At 43.1% G+C, this 20,684-nt stretch overlaps 1 protein-coding gene across 15 annotated transcripts in view; it reads left to right on the forward strand.

The window, feature by feature from the left end:
• LOC137604601 (protein FAM124A) overlaps positions 1-20,684 on the forward strand; it is a 49,115-nt gene that overhangs the window by 4,517 nt on the left and 23,914 nt on the right. For 2 of the 15 annotated variants that reach the window (XM_068328449.1, XM_068328450.1), the window contains exon 2: positions 3,504-3,535. The exons of 1 other annotated variant lie outside the window; for it this stretch is intronic. In XM_068328449.1, coding sequence (XP_068184550.1) covers positions 3,504-3,535 — 32 coding nt within the window. 12 more of the 15 variants (XR_011037653.1, XR_011037646.1, XR_011037654.1 and 9 more) reach the window with 12 other exon arrangements.

Genomic DNA, 20,684 nt, shown 5'->3' on the forward strand with positions numbered 1-20,684 from the left:
TTTTAAAACTCTCCTGATATCCAGATTTCCTTTCTAAATAATTGATTTCATTGCGTTTTTTCCACTTGATAGTTTTCTAATTTGTCAAACCATGATTGTAAGCATGTGTTAATTGTGCCTTGTGCCCTTTTACACTCATTCTTCTACAGTAAATGTGTATGAACAGAGTGAAGGTTGCAGCAGTTGTGTGTGGACAGGTTGGTGTTCAGGGTGTCAATGATAATAGGCAGATGAGCAGCACTGAAAGCACACAGACAAGGATAAAGTACACAGATATTATATAATCTAATGTCAGGCAGGACAGCATTAAAGTCTGCTGACAGAACCCAAAACAATATCAGAGTTCTCTTCGCTCGTTCACTGAAGGTTAGTAAGATGGTAAGATTATGCCCTTCTTGTCAGTCGCTGTGGGGCCATGAAAGTGTCAGTTTCATGAGAAGCAGCAGTGAAATGTACTGATGTGAAAGGAAAGACATGGACTTCAGCTGACGGCCAGTGCAGTCACATCCTCCACATCCGCTGCCTTTCCTTTTTTGGCTCCTGTATCCACAGCAGAATTCTTTCCAACCTTTTAAATGACATATCAACATGGAGTCATACGAGTTAACATAAAGTGGAGTTCAGTGACAAAAGCACTGAGGGGGTAATCTCAAACTCTGCAGCTCTGTGTCACATTTTATCATGTTGTAGTTGATTTCAGCAGGAAACACTCGTTTTCATCCCAACGGCATTCATGAATCAGAGCTCAAACGGTGCATTATTAAATTCATCAGGTTGACACAAAGAAGATGTCATATTAATGTTTATGTTAACAAAAATTATCAATTTGTAAACAGTAATAATGAAGGCAGCCTCAGGCGTCCCTGAAAACCACCAACTCTTGATGCTCTAGTGAATAGCATCAGAGCTGAGCTCACCAGCACAGGGTGGTTCAGTATACAGAACACAAGTAGGGCATTCTTGGAAGTCCTCACTGGTTGAGAGGCGGAGTCATAGGGCAGCAGTGGAACTAATCATCTCAGCTGGTGAAAATGAGGGCTAAAATGTCCTCTTACAAATGGTTCGATGTATGGAAACGTATCTCTACCGCTGCTTCAGATGAGACGTCTCTCTGAGTGAATGAGAGTCTATGAGTGCTTTAAGTGTTTGTGACCAGTCTTGTTCTCAAAGGATGGCTTAGCAAATTTGAAAAACACAGCAATTTAAGAAAATCTTCTCTGTAGCTTAACTTATGTTTACAGACTGAAGTATGGTTTGCTCATATTTGAATGTTTGGTCTGAGAAGTAAGGAGTCTGAAAACACCATTTGTAGAGAAGCTGCTGCAATGCCTTCATCCAATGATTAAACCCCCCCTTGTAAAAGTAATCCACTCCATAAAGCATCATTACATTTGGTGAGAAAATTACGTCTACGAGAATGCCATGGCTGGCTTGACAGGGAATGCACCCTTAGAGAGGGGATGTTCCACGCAAGGAGTCACTAGGGTGATGAATGCTACCATTTAATACTACATATTGAGATAAAAGCTGCTCAACATACCAGTTATTTTAGATAGGAGCCACCTCTCTGTCCCTATTTTTGTTTGAGATATGAACAAACTGCAAGAGTCGTGCTTTGGAACACAACCACTAGTTGGCGGATGGATACAACATCAGCTGTTATCATTGTTTACATAACTTCTATATAATTAATTATACACAGGTCTATTGGCTGAAAAAATGTTGTTGTTTTTATAATAATTTAGGGTTTGTTTTTTCATAGCTGAACCTGAATAAAATTATTTAATTAGTTTATCTATGGACATTTTGTTTGACTTACGACTTACGACTTCAGTGTTGTGGAACCACCTCCCTACCTCAGTTTGGGGGGCAGACACCCTCTCACTATTTAAGACTAGACTTAAAACTTTTCTTTTTCATAAATTTTACAATTAATGGCAACTTAGGTTACTACGTTTATATTCATATAGACCTACACTGCTGGAGACTCAACATCCAGACTCACTGAGTTCCTCTCTCCTCTCTCTTCTCTCCAACCATCTGTTACTCCTCCTCCTCTCTGACCTCACTCTTCAAGTCTCCAATCACACCGTACTAACTAAACTTCTTCCCTGGAGTCTCTGTGCTCTATGTTCTCCCAGGTTTTTCTCAGGTTCACCCCTCATCCGCCCATCTGCTATGGACCTGCTCTTCCCATCCCACCAGTACCACCCCTAACCTAATTATCGGCTGGGGTCCGGCTTCCTTTTTCCTCCGCGCCACCATACTGTTCCACCCCTCATCCGCCCATCCGCTGTGGACCATCTGCTGTGGACCTGCACCTCCCATCCACCATTATCACCCCCCACCTATCTATCGACTGGGGTCCTGCTGCCTGTCTTCCTTGGTGTCATCTTACTTTTCCACCCCTCATCCGCCCAGCCGCCGTGGACCTTCCTCTGTGGACCTGCACCTCCGAGCCCACCAGTATCACCCCTCAACTATCCATCGGCTGGGGTCCTGCTTCCTTTCTTCCTCCGTGCCGCCATACAGTCATCCACACAGCTGTAATTGTGCCTTGACTTTAGCAACCTTAACCATATTGATACTGCCTCTATCTGGCCTATCTGTCACTCTCTCTCTGTCTCTCTCTGATGCTGTTCTTGTCTTCCTTTGATTTCTTTTCCACCCAACCGGTCGAGGCGGATGGCCGCCCAAAAGAGTCTGGGTCCTGCCTGGAGTTTCTTCCTCATGGAGGGAGTTTTTCCCCGCCACTGTCGCTTATGCTTGCTCTGGAGGGTTCAGTTGGGTTTCTCTGTCTGTTAAAGCGCTTTGAAATGTCTGCTGTCATGATTAAGCGCTATATAAATAAAACTTGATTGATTGATTATACAGCCAGAATATACCGTAGTCGACTTTGATTCCTGCCGGTTACAATGACAGCAGCAGAGACCATGGACCTGACCTTGCTAGTTGACCTCAAATGAGTGTGTGCTGTGACTGAAGAGTGGCTGACAAGTCTCAAGATGACATCTGGAGGGTGTCTTTTGGTTGAGTTAGGGCTATTCAGGCTGTGTGACAGTTTATGTTATCATGATGCATCATATTATAAATTTGCAGATTTGGTACGAAGCATTGCTATCAAACAGTAATGAAAGTTATAATTTCCCTCTAAAATATACTGGAATGAACTGCAAGTGGCTTGTTAAACCAATCAAATACAAGTACCTGAAAGCATCCTTGAGCAGCATAGAGGCATGAAGACAGTTCTGGGGTTGGTGTCCCTGCAGATAGAACCCACTGTTACAGGTTTGTGGTGACCTTTTCAGCTCCATCTCTCCTATAATGTAGCTACATGTCAGGACTTTATTTGAAATAGGAGTGAATCATCCTGTAAATCATGTTCATATTGCCTTGTCCTGTAATCAAAACTCCTGTCTCTCTCTGCTTCTTCTTCTCCTTCTCTCGGCCTGTGTGCTCATTATGTCTGTTGCTCTTTCCCTCTTTTCTGTCATTCTCTGCAGGTCTGATTACAGTCCGTTGTCCTCAACCAGCAGTAAGTAAACCAACCGCATCACCAATACTTGCTAACAGGGAATGAAACATACACAGAGGTCCAGGACAAAATCTGCCTGAGAAATATGGTGTGTTTGTGTGAGATTTAGTCAGGGGTGAAACATTTGCAAGACAAGGCTAATCTTTATTCCCAAACTTACGAACATTCATAGATACCAACAAATGTGCTTCACCATATCCGACTCTTGTCCTCTAGTTCCCCTTTTTGACACAACCTCTGCAGGTGCCGTAATGCTGCTTTCACACAGCTCCAATACTCTTATCCCCCTCTTGTTGTTTGTTATTGTTTCTGTTAGCATCTCAGGCTTCAGGCTTTGTCAGGATTCATATCTTGGATACTTTAAGGTTTATTATGGATGATAAAGCAAAGGTTAGTGAATGTAGTGTTGACCATCTCTCTGACTCTGACTCTGAACAACAATAACTCCCTCCTCCTCCTCTTCCTTCACTCTAAAGATGAGCAGTATGCTACAGCACCGATCAACAAACAGCTGTTGAAGTAGACTTGAATTTTGTTTATCTGTGGATTTTTTAAAAACCAACATATAATTAAGAAGTACTTAACCTGAAACGACCTGAACATTTTATTTATTATGTATTGGGGTTTTTTCTTCGTCTTCTTTTGGCTTTTCCCTTCAGGGGTCGCCACAGAGAATCAATTGCCTCCATCTAAACCTGTCTTCTGCATTCTTTCTCTTACACCAACTACCTTCACGTCCTCTTTCACTACATCCATTAACCTCTGTGGTCTTCCTCTAGGCCTCTTGCCTGGCAGTTCAAAACTCAGCATCCCTCTACCAATATATTCACAATCTCTCCTCTGGACATGTCCAAACCATCTCAATCTGGCCTCTCTGACCTCTAACATGTGCTATCCCTCTGATGTTCTCAGTCCTGATCCTATCCATCGTGGTCATTCTCGAAGAGAACCCCAGCATCTTCATCAGTGCTACCTCCAGCTTTGTCTCCTGTCTTTTCCTCAGTGACACTGTCTCTAGACCAAACAACATTGCTGGTCTCACCACAGTTTTCCTTTCCTTTCCTTTCCACACCTTTCCTTTCATTTTAGCTGAAACTCTTTATCACACATCACACCTGACAATTTATCCACCCATTCCATCCTGCCTGTACACGCTTCTTCACCTCTTTTCCACACTCGCCATTGCTCTGGACTGTTGACCCTAAGTACTTAAAATCCTCCACCTTCTTGATATCTTCTCCCTGTAACCTCACTCTTCCACTTGGGTCCCTCTCATTCACACACATGTACTGTCTTACTGTGACTAACCTTCATTCCTCTCCTTTCCAGGACAAACCTCCACCTCTCTAGCTTCTCCCTCCACCTGTGCCATGCTCTCACTACAGATCACGATGTCAACTGCAAACATCATAGTCCATGGAGATTCCTGTCTAACCTCGTCTCTCAGCCTTTCCATCATCATAGCGAACAAGAAGGGGCTCAGAGCTGATCCTTGATGCAGTCCAACCTCCACCTTGAACTCCTCTGTCACACCTACAGCACACTTCACCACTGTCTTACAGTACTCATACATGTCCTGCACGCTCTAACATGCTTCTCTGCCACTCCAGACTTCCTCATGCAATACCACAGTTCCTCTCTGGGCACCCTGTCATAAGCTTTCTCCAGATCTACAAAAACACAATGTCGCTCCCTCTGGCCTTCTCTGTACTTCTCGATCAACATCCTCAAAGCAAATACTGCATCTGTAGTACTCTTTTTTGGCATGAAACCATACTGCTGTTCACAAATGCTCACTTCTGCCCTTAGTCTAGCTTCAACTACTCTTTGTCATAACTTCATTGTATGGCTCATCAGCTTCATTCCTCTGTAGTTGCGACAACTCTGAACATCTCCCTTGTTCTTAAAAATGGGCACCGGCACACTTCTCCTCCATTCCTTAGGCATCTTCTCACTATCTAAGATCCTGTTGAACAACCTAGTCAGAAACTCTACTGCCTCCTCTCCTAGACACTTCCATACCTCCACAGGTATATCATCAGGACCGACTGCCTTTCAACTCTGCATCCTCTTCAATGGCCTCTTCACTTCACCCTGACTAATCTTTGCTACTTCCTGGTCCACAACAGCCACCTCTTCTAGTCTCTGTTGTCTCTCATTTTCCTTGTTCATCAACTCTTCAAAGTACTCTTTCCATCTTCCCATCACACTACTGGCACCTGTCAATACACTTCCATCCCTATCCTTAAACACCCTAACCTGCTGCACGTCCTTCCCATCTCTGTCTCTCTGTCTTGCCAGCCTGTAAAGATCAGTCTCTCCCTCCTTACTGTCCAACCTTGTATACAAGTCATCAAATAACCCTTGTTTGGCCGTTGCGACCTCCAATTTCACCTTCCACTGCATCTCCCTGTGCTCCTGTCTACTCTCCACAGTCCTCTCAGTGTCCCACTTCTTCTTAGGTAACCTCTTTCTCTGTTTACACTCCTGCACCACTTCATTCCACCACCAAGTCCCCTTATCTACTGTTTTTCCATATGACACACCAAATACAACTAGCTGTAGTTGTCCAGTCATCTGGAAGCTCCTCCTAACCACCCAGAGCCTGTCTTAACTCCTTCCTAAAAATCCTGCAACACGCTTCCTTTTTCAGCTTCCACCATTTCATCCTCTGCTCTGCCTTTGCCCTCTTCATCACCACGAGAGTCATCTTGCACACCACCATCCTATGCTGTTTGGTTACACTCTCGCCTGTGACTACTTTGCAGTCACTGATCTCCCTCAGATTACACAGTTTACACAAGATTTAGTCTACCTGTGTGCTCCTGCCTCCACTATTATAGGTCACCCTATGTTCCTGCCTCTTCTGGAAGAAAGTATTCACTATAGCCATTTCCATCCTTTTTGCAAAGTCAGTCACCATCTGTCCTTGGTGGGGCGGCAGTGGCTCAGCAGTAGAGCGGACGTCTTGGGACCAGACAGCGCCCAGCCATCGGCGGTTCGATTCCCGCTCCAGCCAGACATCTTTGGAGTGTGAGCTGACAGTGGGAGGTGTCAGCTCTCCTCCCAGCCACTGCCGAGGCGCCCTTGAGCAAGGCGCCGTCCCCCCCCACAAGCTGCTCATTGGGGCCACTCCGAGGTCGCGACCCGTCCCTCCACCTCTCTTGTACTGATTGTCATTAACTGCATGCCTACAGGCCCATAGTGTGTCTTGTGTTCAGGGGCCTGTATACGATGTTTGTGTGTACTCTGACTAACACATATATATAATATATACAGTATATGCATGTACAAAAAAAAACTGGAGTGGAAAACATAATTTCCCCATTGTGTGGATGAATAAAGTGGATTTAATCTTTAATCTTAATCTTTAATCTTCTGCATTCCTCTTGTGGATACCAATCCTGCCAATCACCTCCTTATTACCTATTCATTGAAGTCCGCAGCAACATGTCCATTGAAGTCTGCACCAATGACAACTCTCTCACCTTTAGGTATGCTCTGCATCACTGCATCAAAGTCCAACCAGAATTTCTCCTTCTCCTCCAGCTCACATCCTACCTTTGGAGCTTACCCACTAACAACATTGAACATCACACCTTTGATTTCTAGCTTCAGACTCATCACTCTTTTTTACCTCCAGGACATTTCCAACAAACTTCTCCTTCAAGATAATTCCTACTCCATTTCTCTTCCTACCTACACCATGATAGAACAACTTGAACCCTGCTCCTAAACTTCTAGCCTTGATATCTTTCCACCTGGTCTCCTGGACACACAGTATGTCTATCTTCCTCCTCTGCATCATGTCAACCAACTCTCTAACTTTTCCTGTCATCGTTCCAACATTCAACGTCCCTACTCTTAGTCCTATACTCTTTTTCGCTCCTCTTCTCTTTCTTCCTACAAACACTTTCCTCCGCTCCTTCGACCAACAGTAGTCCAATTTCCACTGGCACCCTGTAGGTGAACAGCACCGATGGCGGTCATTGTTAACCCGGGCCTCGTCCAATCCGGTATAGAAGACATAGATTTGACTTGCATCTTTGATTTGGCAAAAGTTTTACGTCAGATGCCCTTCCTGACACAACCCTCTGTAGTTATTCGGGCTTGGGACCAGCACAATAAGACACTGGCTTGTGCCCTTATGCGGCTACATTTATGTGTTGTTTTTATGTCCTGTAATTGTTTCTGGTTAGTCTTAAGAAATAGAACTTTCCTATTTATACTAGTAATGACATTTAATGACCTCAAATGGTGATTATAGATTGAAATTTAATAAATAACGACTTCCTAACCATACAGCTTGTGAACAACCTCTCGGAACTAATTGAGTTTGTAGGTTGAGGCCTAGATGTACATAATTCTGAAAAGTCAAAAATACATATTTTGTCTTTAATGTGCTGTAAAAAATATTTTAAAAATGAATATTCCCCAAGTTTGCATTTGTGGTCCCCAGAGACATTTTAATGTGTGCTTCACCATCATGTTTGTCAGCTACAATGGGCACAGATAGTGTGTGTGTGTGTGTGGGGGGGGGGGGGGTTGTTCATGATATCTATCCGTAGCTTTGGACATTTTATGATGCTTATATTGATGATGATATTGATCACAAAGTCATGACATCATTTTGATCACATATGTCTTTGTAATACGTTGTTGCTACTGATCAGTTCTTCTAAGTTGCCTCTCACTGAGCTATCCAGTGCATGCCTTTTATAAATACAGCGGCTGTGTGTTTCTGTGTGTAGTTGTTTGCTCTATGACTATGAAGGTGTGTGTTTGTAGAGGTTGTGACCTCTCCCTGGTCTTGTTCCCAGATCTCCAGGCCATTCATAATGGAAGGATTTTACTCTGTATTAGCACATTAATCCGGTCTGCAGGGAGCTGCAATATCCCACACCACGTACAAAAGTAGGAAGCGTAAACACACACACACACACACACACACACACACACACACACACACACACACACACACACACACACACACACACACACACACACACACACACACATGAACAGAGTGAGAATGGCAGGAATCCAGTGGTGTCTGCTCAGGTTTTCCCCTCCTGTTTGTGTTTTTCCAGTATCAGATGAGCTTTTGTGTTTTAACTCTGGAAGTCAAGATGGCAAGACAATCAAATGTGTGGGAAAAAGTGACCAAATCACTCTAGTGCACCAACAGTACATGAAGATTGACATGCAGTACAGCATGTTAGCAGGCGTCTGCCTGGATTCACAGAGTACAGTAGTACCTCAGATATTAATACAGTTGGACCCCAGATATTAATACAGTTGGACCCCAGATATTAATACAGTAGGACCTTAGATAATAGTACAGTAGGACCTCAGGTATTAATACAGGAAAACCTCAGATAATAATACAGTAGAACCTTTCATAATACAGTAGTATCTCATAATACAGTAGTATCTCTCATAATAATACAGTAGAACCTCAGACAATAATACATTAGAACCTCAGTTAACAATGAGGTACTACTATCCATCAATCGCTTTTTACACTGTTGTGGGTCGTACGGGTGTGGGAACCTATCCCAGCAGACTTGGGGCCTGAGGCAAGGTTCTCTCCGGTCACCAATCCGGTGAAAATATAGTACCTCGCTTAACAATACAGTAGTACCTCGATTAATAATACAGTATAACATTGAGATACAAGCTTAAACCGTTCCATGGCTGAGGTTGTAAGTTAAGCAAATTTCCCCCAATTAGAATAACTGAAATCATTTTAGTCCCCTCCAGTCTTGTGAAAAAGCCCCGAACTCCCTATATTATGAATTAAACATTTTTTCAACCAATAGACATGTAGACTTTACCTGTGTATAATGAATTATATATAAGTATAAAGTAAGAAAAGAGATGCAAAAGTCAGGACAACACACGAGCTACGTCTACTCCACCAACAAGAACGAGATCTTGTCTCAGCTGATGTTGTATCCATCCACCAACTAGTTGGAAAGAACAAGATCCGGTCGCAGCTCAGTGCACACATGGATCCTGTTAACCAATAGCATGCGTCACTACAGCTCATGGGAAACACTTAGTCCTTGCTTCTTGCTCTCTCCTTTGTCCTCGATGAAACTTAAAAAGTTTGGACACCCCTGATAATTTTCCACATTTTACTTTATAAATCACTGGTTATTCAGATCAACAATTTCAGTTAAAGGTCCTATATTATGTATTTTTAACTTAACCCTTATAGCCCTGACCTATTTTGGCCGTTTTTTGGTACTTTTGATATTTGTCTCTATTACCACTCTAAATGGTTTAACATACCCATGCTTGGTATGTTTATCTTCAGCACAACTTCAGCTATATGAAGAGAGTTTTTATTTCCATATAACTTACTATATTGACATATTGGGGCAAAATACACACACACAGTCAAATTCGGAAATGGAAAAATGTTATGTAATTGCACATAAAAACCACAAACATGCTGATCAAATTCATTTTGAACTCTAAAAAGGTTGAAATAGGCTTCTAACATAATTTTATAGTTTGTGTCATTTGTGCCACTCTTCAAAGGAGTTTTTTTGGGCCCAAATAGACACACAGTCAAATTCAAAAGTGGAACAAATTGTATTTTATTGTACATAAAAACCCCAAAAAATGCTCATTGAATTTGATTTTGAACTCAAAAAAGGTTGCCATAGACTTCTAACATTACTAAATGTAGTTTGTGTCACTTGTGCCACTCTTCATAGGAGTTCTTCAAAGTAAGAGTATGCGCACGCGTCATGCGTAAATCGTGTGCGTAATGGTGTTCGCCATTCTGACGTTTGCGTCACATAACAAGATGCACCAATCATGGTACGTGTTTGCATCACATGACAAGCATGTACGAATCGCGAAACATGTTTACATCACGTGAATCACTTGTATAACTGTATTCCAAATATTTTGACCTAAAGTGATCTGTGATCAAAATCGCTCATCTGAGCTACTCACAAAACGCTTCGTTTCAGGCCTCCGGCTGCAGTATGTTAATGAGCCCCGCTGGTCATCTGGGCCACGCCCCTCTGAAGGAGAGCATTAGGCTAACGGGACACTGACCGGCATTACATTTGTTATCGTTATGGCGTTCGGAAGCCCCATCGTGTCGCCGTACATTTATGACCCTGAGTCGGACCCAGAAGCGAGGCTCCTGAAGAAACACCGACTGTGCAGCTGCAGCAGGACGTTTCTGAATGGTTAGTACGTGTGAACATTACTTAGTTGGTTCTGTGTTTTGTTTTGTTTTGTTTTGTAACCTACGTCATCACAGGACCGAAGCATCGTCCGGTAGCTACTTTTTTTCTTCTCGCCTCTTATCGCACAGTAATAATGTCATATCTGTCTTATTATGTATTTTGTATATACTGTATAAGGACGTGTTGACTGCTAAAATGTTCCTGTACTTCTATAAGTGACAGTAAAGTCTGTTGGTGGTTCTGATAGTTATTACCATGTGTCTAATGCTAGCTTCTGCTCACGGCTAAGTTACTTCATTTTTATATCACATTGATTTAACCCGTTACTAAGCTGCAAAATATATGAGGCAGTCCTCTGTGACAAGACACACGGAGCCAACACTTGCCACCATCACACCAGGTTAATGGTGAATTGATGTAGCCATATTGCAGTGATGCCTTTATCTACTCTATTTTGAGATGTCTTCACCTTCTGTTTATTGTACAGGTGTTCCTGTGGACACTGAACGGATGCCAACAGAAGCAGAAAACCGTTTGGAGATACCACAAGTAGCAAGCTCACAGCTAAACCACAAAGTTATATCTCTATTTGGCTACTTTTACAATTATAAATTCAAATGACCTTTACCATGTTTTTCCACTGTAGGTTAGGAGCCGTCTGGTTGATGAGGTTCCATGCATGACTCAACATCCTGGGTTCCAGCCTGTGTACCTAAACTTGTACACCCTACAAATTGCCGTCACATACTGAGGGCTGAGTGAGTATGGCCCTTCACGTCTGACGAATACATGTCATTCTTTGAAAAATGTCACAGAATAAAAACTAGTTATGTCTTATTTTGCTTCATCAGGCATGCCTTCATTAATGCAGTAACAAATTACAAATATAGGTTCAACAAAGTCTAATATATTGTATTTGCGACACCTTGATTTTTGTCTTATTAAAAGACATGTTGAACATTTTTTGGTATTCACAATCCATTTCTGTTGACATATGCAAGCATTTATTTACATAAAACAATACATCCAATAACAATAATGAGAACACAGGGAAATCCTATCAGGAAATCAACAACAGTTGTAATAATCAGGGTTGAAAACATTGTGAAATCAATAAATTTGTGTCCTTTTTCTGTAGATGGTGCAGACATCTGGCATATCGCACCTTTGTTGGCTGGTGCTGGGGCTACTTAGGACGCAGAATCCAGGTCGTCATTCCAGCCTGTGTGGTCCTGCACATACGCCGAGTTTCCTGAAAACGAAGGCCACAAAGCTGGATTTAGACTGAGTCTCGGTTGAACCTGGTCATGTAGCTGGCAATGACCTCCTCCTTGTCTGGACGCTCATACTGGGAAGACAGATTCTCTGGGACAGGAATGGCCAAAATCTCATTTGTGTATGGCATGGGGTCCACCAAGACTTTGTCAAATATGAGGTCCAACATGTCAGCTACAAAACACAAAGATATATCTTTACTGTTATTGATATTGTTTGATTCATTTCTTTGTTTAGAAAAAATTGTGTTCAAAATACATTCTGGTACTTGCTACTAATTTATTTATTTGTATGATTACTTTTTACTGTGCTTTGTTGTGAGCAATTACCAACAGAATTCCAAAACATGTTTGAAATATTAAAATATTGCAACACTAACAGAATGTTGGCTCTTTCTTGTGAGGTTTGACTCTGCATTGTCCCTTCAAAAGCCTTCGGAAAGTGGATCTTGTAGAGGGGTACACCAAACGTAACAAAATGAGGAGCCAAAACAATATATGACATACATGAATCTGTCTCAAAATTTTTTATACTAAACTCTTCACTTTACTTACCGACTTGCTGGAATATTCTAATACACAACACTATTATTTTTTACTGATCTACTATCAACACATGTGCACTCACACCTATAGACAACAATATTTAGAAAATTAGTCTAACCAATTTTATTAAAACATATTGTGTGGAATATGACTTGTACATACCTTTACTTCTATAGTTGGAATGAAGAGTCCTGAAGGACAGCTTTGTACCAACAGTATGAGTGTCCACTGGGTCAGTTTGGCATGGCACGTCCTTTGAAGCTGTAGGCTGAATGGATGCACAAGGAAGAGGGACACTAATGTCAGGACACCAATGTTCTGACCTATGTGCGTTGTCGCTATGACGCCGAACAAACAATCGACTCTTAACACATGCGCGTGCGCTCAAAATATGAAACAAAGCACAACTCCCTACTTAGCCTAGCATAAATTGACTTTATGCTGACAGATAATAGGAAAGAAAATATGAGACCAACTTATGTCCGTTTTAGCTCTATACTATAGGTCCAGCACGCACACACGTGTTGGAGCGTGCGCTCACACATGCAACACGCAAACTCGAAACAAAGGAGACCTCCCTACATAGCCTAGCATAACATGACTTCATTAATGCTAACAGACAACATGAAAAAAGATAAAGTGTGAGCCCAACTTATGTGCATTGTAGCTAGATACTGTAGGTCCAGCACACAGACGTGTTGGAGCTCGCACGCAAACGCGAAACAAAGCAGTACTACCTAATTAGCCAAATAGAACTAGATCACTCATGCTAACAGACAACTGCAAAAAAGATAAATGTGGTGAGACTTACCTGTAACCAGGGTGCAGTTCCTTGGTCCCGTATGGTTGGGAGTGATCCTTGAATGAGGATCAGTCTCAGGCAAAGCCCTGTCTGTACTGACCCTCATTGCTATAACAGGCTGGAGTGAAGTGGTTCTACACACAAACAAACGTGCAAGTGATGTAGCCGGCACATTGCCATTAAAAGTGAAATGCAACCACGCTCTCTTCTGTTCTTACTTGGATGGGTTGAAAAATAAACGCTGGTGTTGATTTGTACAATCAACAACTGAGCAACTATCATGTCTCCCTCTCATGCACACCATTTCAACAGACTTCTGCCTTACGTCCGACGCAAAGAACTCCGGCTTGGGGATGGCCATGCCCTTGGGCATGTCGACCAACCCATATCGTCCAATATTCTGTCCAATAGCACAGGGTGTCTAGTCTGACGTCAAGAATGGCTATTCTAACGCTATATGATCGATTCGAGTCATTCAGAGCCATGATTTCCTAAAACTCAAAATATCTATTGATGTAGTGAGTGTTTGTTTACCAGATTCTAGGAGTTGATCGGGTTAGGGAGGACCACTATGTATATGTAGAGACCTGAAAAAGTGATTTTCATAATAGGGCCCCTTTAATATATCAAATAGAAGACAAACAGTGATGTTTGAGAAGTGAAATGAAGTTTATAGGATTTACAGAAAATGTGCAATAATTATTTAAACAAAAGTAGGCAGGTGCATGCATTTGGGCACACTTGTTCTTTTATTGATTTGAATAACTTTAGCACTGATTATTGGAACACAAAATTTTGTTTAGTAAGCTCATTGACCCTTGACCTACATACAAAGATTAAGCCAATCACGAGAAAGGGTATTTACGGTGGCCAATTGTAAGTTGTTGTCCTCTTTGCATTTTCTATGGAGAGTGGCAACAGGGGAGCCTCAAAACAACTGTTAAATGACCTGAAAACAAAAGTTGTTCAACATCATGGTTTAGGGGACGGATGCAAAAAGGTATCCTAAAGATTTCAGCTGTCAGTTTCCACTGCAAGGAATGTAGTGGGGAAATGGAAGACCACAGGCATAGTTCTAGTTAGGGCCTGGAGTGGCAAACCAAGAAAAATGTCAGATAAGCGGAGGCAACGGATGGTGAGAACAGTCAGTCATCCCATGGACCATCTCCAAAGGCCTACGACATCATCTTGCTGCAGATGGTGTCACTGTGCAACTATTCAGCACACTTTGCACAAAGAGATGCTCTATGGAAGAGCGATGCGGAAGAAGCTTTGACTGACTGAACTAAAATTGAGTTATTTGGACATGACGCATGAAGGATGTAGAAAACAGCATTCCAAAAACAAACACTTTCTGCCCACAGTAAAATTCAGTGGTGGTTCCATCATGCTGTGGGTTTGTGTGTCAATTGCAGTTACTGGCAATCCTTTTAAATCCCTGGGGCGGCAGTGGCTCAGCGGTAGAGCAGATGTCCTGTAGACAGATCGCCCCAACCATCGGCGGATCGAATCCCGCTCCCGCCAGGACATCCTCAGAGGGAGTGTGAGCTGACGGTGGGAGGTGTCAGCTCACCTCCCAGCCACTGCCGAGGTACCGTCCCCCCTACAAGCTGCTCAATTGGGGCGCGTTCCTGAAGCCGCTGCCCGTCACTCTGCCTCCCTATGTGTGATGTTTGATGTGTGTACTAACTGCTAACTGCATGCTTACAGGGCCCCCTGTGTGCTGTGTTTCACGGGGCCTGTGTATACACTGATTGCCATTAAACTAACACAAAGAACATGTAAAAATATACCTGAGTAACTATGTAATTTCCCTGCGGGGATTAATAAAGTGTACTTCTAAAGTTGAAGGTTGCATGGATTCCAGTTTGTATCAGCAGATTCTTGCAGTGTTTAAGAATCAGAGTCAAAGCTGAAGTTACACCGGGGATGGACAGCACACCAACAGGACAGTGACCTTAAACGCTGTTCAAATTCTACTGAGGCATTCATGCAAAGGAACAAGTACAATGTTCTGGAATAGCCATCTTACCTGAATATTGTCAAAAATTTTGGTGTGATTTAAAGCGGGGTGGTCATGCTGGCAACCATCAAACCAACCGAACTAAAATTTAGACCCTCATTGGAAGCTATAGAAAGCATTTAGACGCTGTTATTTCTGCAGAAACAGGCTCTACTAAATATTGATGTAATTTTTGTCTCGGAGCGCCCAAATTTATGCATTTGCCCACTTTTGTTTAAATAATTATTGCACACGTATTGCAGTCGCTTTTCCGCACTATTGTCACAAAGAGGGAGCTAAGCCGAGAGGCAAAGCTCTCCATCTACCGTTCAATCTTTGTTCCTACCCTCACCTATGGTCATGAGCGATGGGTCATGACCGAAAGAACGAGATCGCGGATATAAGCGGCTGAAATGGGCTTTCTCTGGCGGATAGCTGGTGTCTCCCTTAGAGATAAGGTGAGAAACACTGCTGTTCGCGAGGGGCTCAGAGTAGAGCCGCTGCTCCTTCGTGTGGAAAGGAGTCAGTTGAGGTGGTTTGGGCATCTGGTGCGGATGCCTCTGGGACGCCTCCCTAGGGAGGTGTTTCTGGCACGTCCAGCTGGGAGGAGACCTCAGGGCAGACCCAGGACCAGGTGGAGGGATTATATCTCAACACTGGCCTGAGAACGCCTTGGGATCCCCCAGTCAGAGCTGGTGGATGTGGCCGGGGAAAGGGAAGTTTGGGGCTCCCTGTTGAAGCTGCTGCCCCCGCGACCCGACTACGGATAAGCGGTGGAAGATGGAAGATATATATATATATATATATATATATATATATATATATATATATATATATATATATATATATATATATATATTCATTCAATCATTTTCACGTACCGCCGCTGTATCCACCGTAGCGGGTCACGGGTAGCTGGAGCCTATCCCAGCTGGCATAGGGCGTGAGGCGGGGGACAGTCTGGGCACAACGCCAGTGCACCGCGAAGCCGCATACAAAGACATACAAACACGCACACACACACTCACTCCTACGGGCAATTTGGGACCAGCCAATCAACCTGACGCGCATGCTTTTTTGAAGGTGGAAGGAAGCCGGAGACAACCCACGCGGACATGGGGAGAGCATGCGAACTCCACACAGAGCGGGACTCGAACCTGGACCCGCCGTGTTGTGAGGCGACAGCGCTAACCACTGTTAGCGTGGTTAGCGCCACCGTGCCGCCCTATATATATATATATATATATATATATATATACACACACACACAATATATATATACAGTATATATACTACCAGCCATTGATTCGCTGTGGCGACCCCTGAAGGGAAAAGCCGAAAGGAAAAGAAGAAGATATACTACCAGCCATCAACCTTTTGATAAAATATATATAATTTTACTTTTTTTTTCTGTTTACTTAAAGCTATGACGTCTTTATTAATAAAGTCATTTAAATTAAGTTTGTTTATTTTTTATATGGTACTATCAATCAATTTTTATTTATATATCTGAAGACATTTCAAAGCAGATAGAAAAGCCAACAATGCCTCCAGAGCAAGCATAAGCGACGGTGGCGGGGAAAAATTCCCTTATTGAGGAAGAAACTCCAGGCAGGACCCAGGCTAATGAGGGCGGTCATCCGCCTTGAACTGTTGGTTGGGAAATAGAAATACATTGAGGAAAGAGATAGGTGAAGTAAAAGAGACGGAGAGAGAGTGAGAGAGTTGCAGATAGACCAGTTTGAGTTTCATGTCCGTAGTGCGCTGTCGCTGAATTGGGGGTGGAATTTCCAGGCCTTTGAGTATCCTTTCTTCCATACGCGTTCTCCACCTGTGGAACAGAGGCACAAAGACAGTGGCAGTATCGTGCAGACAGTGTGATTTGACAGTAGTAGTAATAAATTCTAGGACTAGTATTAAATTCTAAGAGCATAGGAGTACAAAGAAAGCGAAGGAGAAGTGACAGAAGCTTCAGAGTATCTCCCTTTAACGGGAGAGACGGTGAAAAAAATACCCTCAGCAGCCTAAGCCTATAGCAGCATATCTAGTGAGGTGAGTGTTATTTCTAATTGTAGGCTCTATTAAAAAGGAGGGTTTTTAGTCTACTCTTAAATAAGCTGAGCGTGTCTGCCCCTCGGACCGAGGTTGGGAGATCGATCCAGAGTAAAGAGGCCAGATAGCTAAAGCTTCTGCCTCCTGTTCTACACTTATAAACCCGACAGGTCACCAGAAATCCTGCATCCTCAGATCGAAGGGCCCTGGGTGGGTGATACACTTCAATAAGATCTTCAATGTGAGATGAAGCCTTAGAGTGGAGAGCTTTGTATGTAATCATAAGGAGTTTGAAGTGTATTCTATAATTAATCGAGAGCCAATGAAGTGACGCTAGGACAGGAGAGATGTGTTCTCTCCTCCCAGTTTGAGTCAGTAAGCGGGCAGCTGCATTCTGAACTAACCGTAGAGCCCTAACAGAGGAGTTAGAATAGCCCGATAATAAGGAATTGCAGTAATCCAATCTAGAAGTAACAAAGGCATAAATGATTTTTTCTGCATCTTTAAAGGATAAGAAATTTCTAACTTTAGCAATATTTCGCAAGTGAAAGAAGGCTGTCCCTGATACAGACTTGATATGAGAATCAAAGGACAGATCTTCATCAAAAATCACTCCCAAGTTCCTGACTTCATTGATGGAGGATAGAGCAATGCTATCTAAGTGAATTGCCATGTTAGAGAGATCATCTCTAAGATGCTTAGGCCCAATAATAATGACTTCAGTTACTTCAGTTACTATTGGCAAAACTCAATCCTTGCATACTTCTACCTATATTCTCTTATTACTCATGTCATGCGTGAACTTCATGTCATGTCACGCATGCACAGTTCAAGACTGCGCATGTGCAAGCTAGCCGCAGGTTTTCGTCTGCTCCATTGTATGTCTTTGATTTCCCTTGGGATCATTAAAGTATATATCTATCTATGTTGGGATGCACAAATTTTTCTTGAAGAGCATCCCAGGGATGCACTACTTTCTTGAGGTAAAATGAATGTTGCGTGTTCGCAAAGTGATCCAATGATACAACATCAGCTGAGACCGGATGTATTTCTTTTCCACGTATTGGTGGGTGGATACAACATCAGTTGACACCCGATCTTTCTTTTCCACGTGTTGGCGGATGGACACAACAAATCTTTTTCTGAGGTTCTACTGTATTATCTAAGGTTCTTCTGGATTATTTGAGGTTCTACTGTATTATTATCTGAAGTTCTACTGTATTATTATCTGAGGTTAAACTGGATTCTTTGTGTTGGGGGGGGTTAGTGTTTAGTCTCCCTGTTGTGTTTTGGTAGAACATGGATTGAAACAGTCACTGACACTAACACAAACACAGCAGTTCTGTTTCCACTGTACTGTGTGGTGTTGTCAAATTGAAGAGTTTCCAGTGTGATCCTCCAGAATCAGTTTTGCATGACTGGCTGCAGTTCCTCCTGACCTGTCTTGCTGTCAGCTGCTAGTTGGTGGTTTCTTTGGAGCAGACCTGCAGTCAGTTTCATTGAGGCCTCCTCTTGATAGAGTACATTCTCGCTGCATTCCCCATCACTGCAGTCATTAATTAGTTGCAGAGGAAAAAATGTGTTGCGTTTGACTCTGAGCTCCAGAACAATTGGTTCAAGCCAGATGATTGAGCAGAACAGTGATGTTAAGTAGACCCATTAGTGCCTTGTCACCTACTGAGTCTCATCTGGTCTCAGGTCTGCTCAGACAGCGACGGCCACATGACACGCTCAAATTTGGATGAGCTTTGTCGACTGGCTTTTGTCTCCACACTAAGCCTCTCCTTTAATCTGTCCCCATGGGTTTGTGGTAATCTGACTAATCTAATCCTTCCGTTTGAGACCAGAAGCTGTGGATTGAAGCTAGGAAGGAGAGGCTTCTCTGTTTGAATTTATTGCATTTGTTACTCATATTAGTCTCTGATTCATCATCATGTTTAAGATTTGTTATTCAACTTCCTGAAGCTGTAATTTACTTCAAAATATCATGTTTCATTCATTTGAATGTTCATGTACACACCATGTTGCTCTAGTGTTATCAGTGATGTGTGTTCCACAGCTCATGTGAAAACAAAGCCATCATTTGAACGGAACTAGATGATTTGCAACTGAATCTGAGCCTCTGACGATGTTTACAGGCTTGCAGCTCATTGTTTGTCTGGTTTCTCATGGTACAGTTCACAGAAGCCTTTAAAGATGCTACACAGTCATCTGCTTAGCACCAAACAACGAACAGCTATGATCACCACGTCCAGGTTGAATATGGTGGAGCACTTAGTGGCTGAAGCACCACATATTTCTCTTAGGAGTTCTTGCAGATAAAAAATGGTTAGAACAAGAGCATTTGGAGACTGCAAACACTTCCAAGGCTGAACATTCCCTCAGTATGAAGTCAAACATCTAGATCTTCCAGAAGAGGTAGAAGTCGAATCGGGTGGTGGACTTGGCAAAAATGTGATCATCTGCTATGACTACCCTTGATAGAATGTCATGTGCAACTGTTGTGACTGGCCCTCAGTCCCGTTATGTAAATGTGAAATAGAACACAGAATCCCTTCAAAGTTCCAGGAGAACCTCTCTGGTTTGGATATAACCTGCAACAAGCAGAATGAGTCACTTCACCATCTTGGTGGAAATGTGAATATGGATGAGATTATTAAATGTTGGTACACGTGTAAACCTCTGTGGACCCACCACCCGCAGTGCAGATCGATGGGGTCGGGTGCGCTGCCATATGGGTAGAAGTGACGACACAGTGGGTCACGATGGACCAGACCCGGCCGGCAAAAGCTGGCTTTGGGGACGTGGAATGTCAGCTCACTGGTGGGGAAGGAGCCGAACCTTGTATTAGAGGTGGATCGTTACCAGTTGGATCTGATGGGGCTTACCTCCTCGCATAGCCTCGGTACTGGATCCAAACTCCTGGTTAGGGGATGGACCTTGTTTTACTCTGAAGTTGCCTCAGGTGTGAGGCGCAGGGCGAGTGTGGGGATACTCAAAAGCCGCCGGCTGACCACCACTGTGTTGGAGTTGACCTCGGTGGATGACAGGGTCGCCTCTGCCTTAAGGCTGTGGGAGGGAAAACTCTGACTGTTATTTGTGTGTGTGCACCACATAGCAGCTCAGAGTATTCTGCCTTCTTTGATTCCCTAAAGTGGTCCTTGACGGGATCCCTGTAGGAGCTTCCATTGTTCTCCCGGGGGACTTCAATGCACACGGCAATGATGGAGACAACTGGAGGGGCGTGATTGGGAGGAAT

Source organism: Antennarius striatus, chromosome 12 (genome assembly GCF_040054535.1).
Source record: "Antennarius striatus isolate MH-2024 chromosome 12, ASM4005453v1, whole genome shotgun sequence".
Classification (NCBI taxonomy): domain Eukaryota; kingdom Metazoa; phylum Chordata; class Actinopteri; order Lophiiformes; family Antennariidae; genus Antennarius; species Antennarius striatus.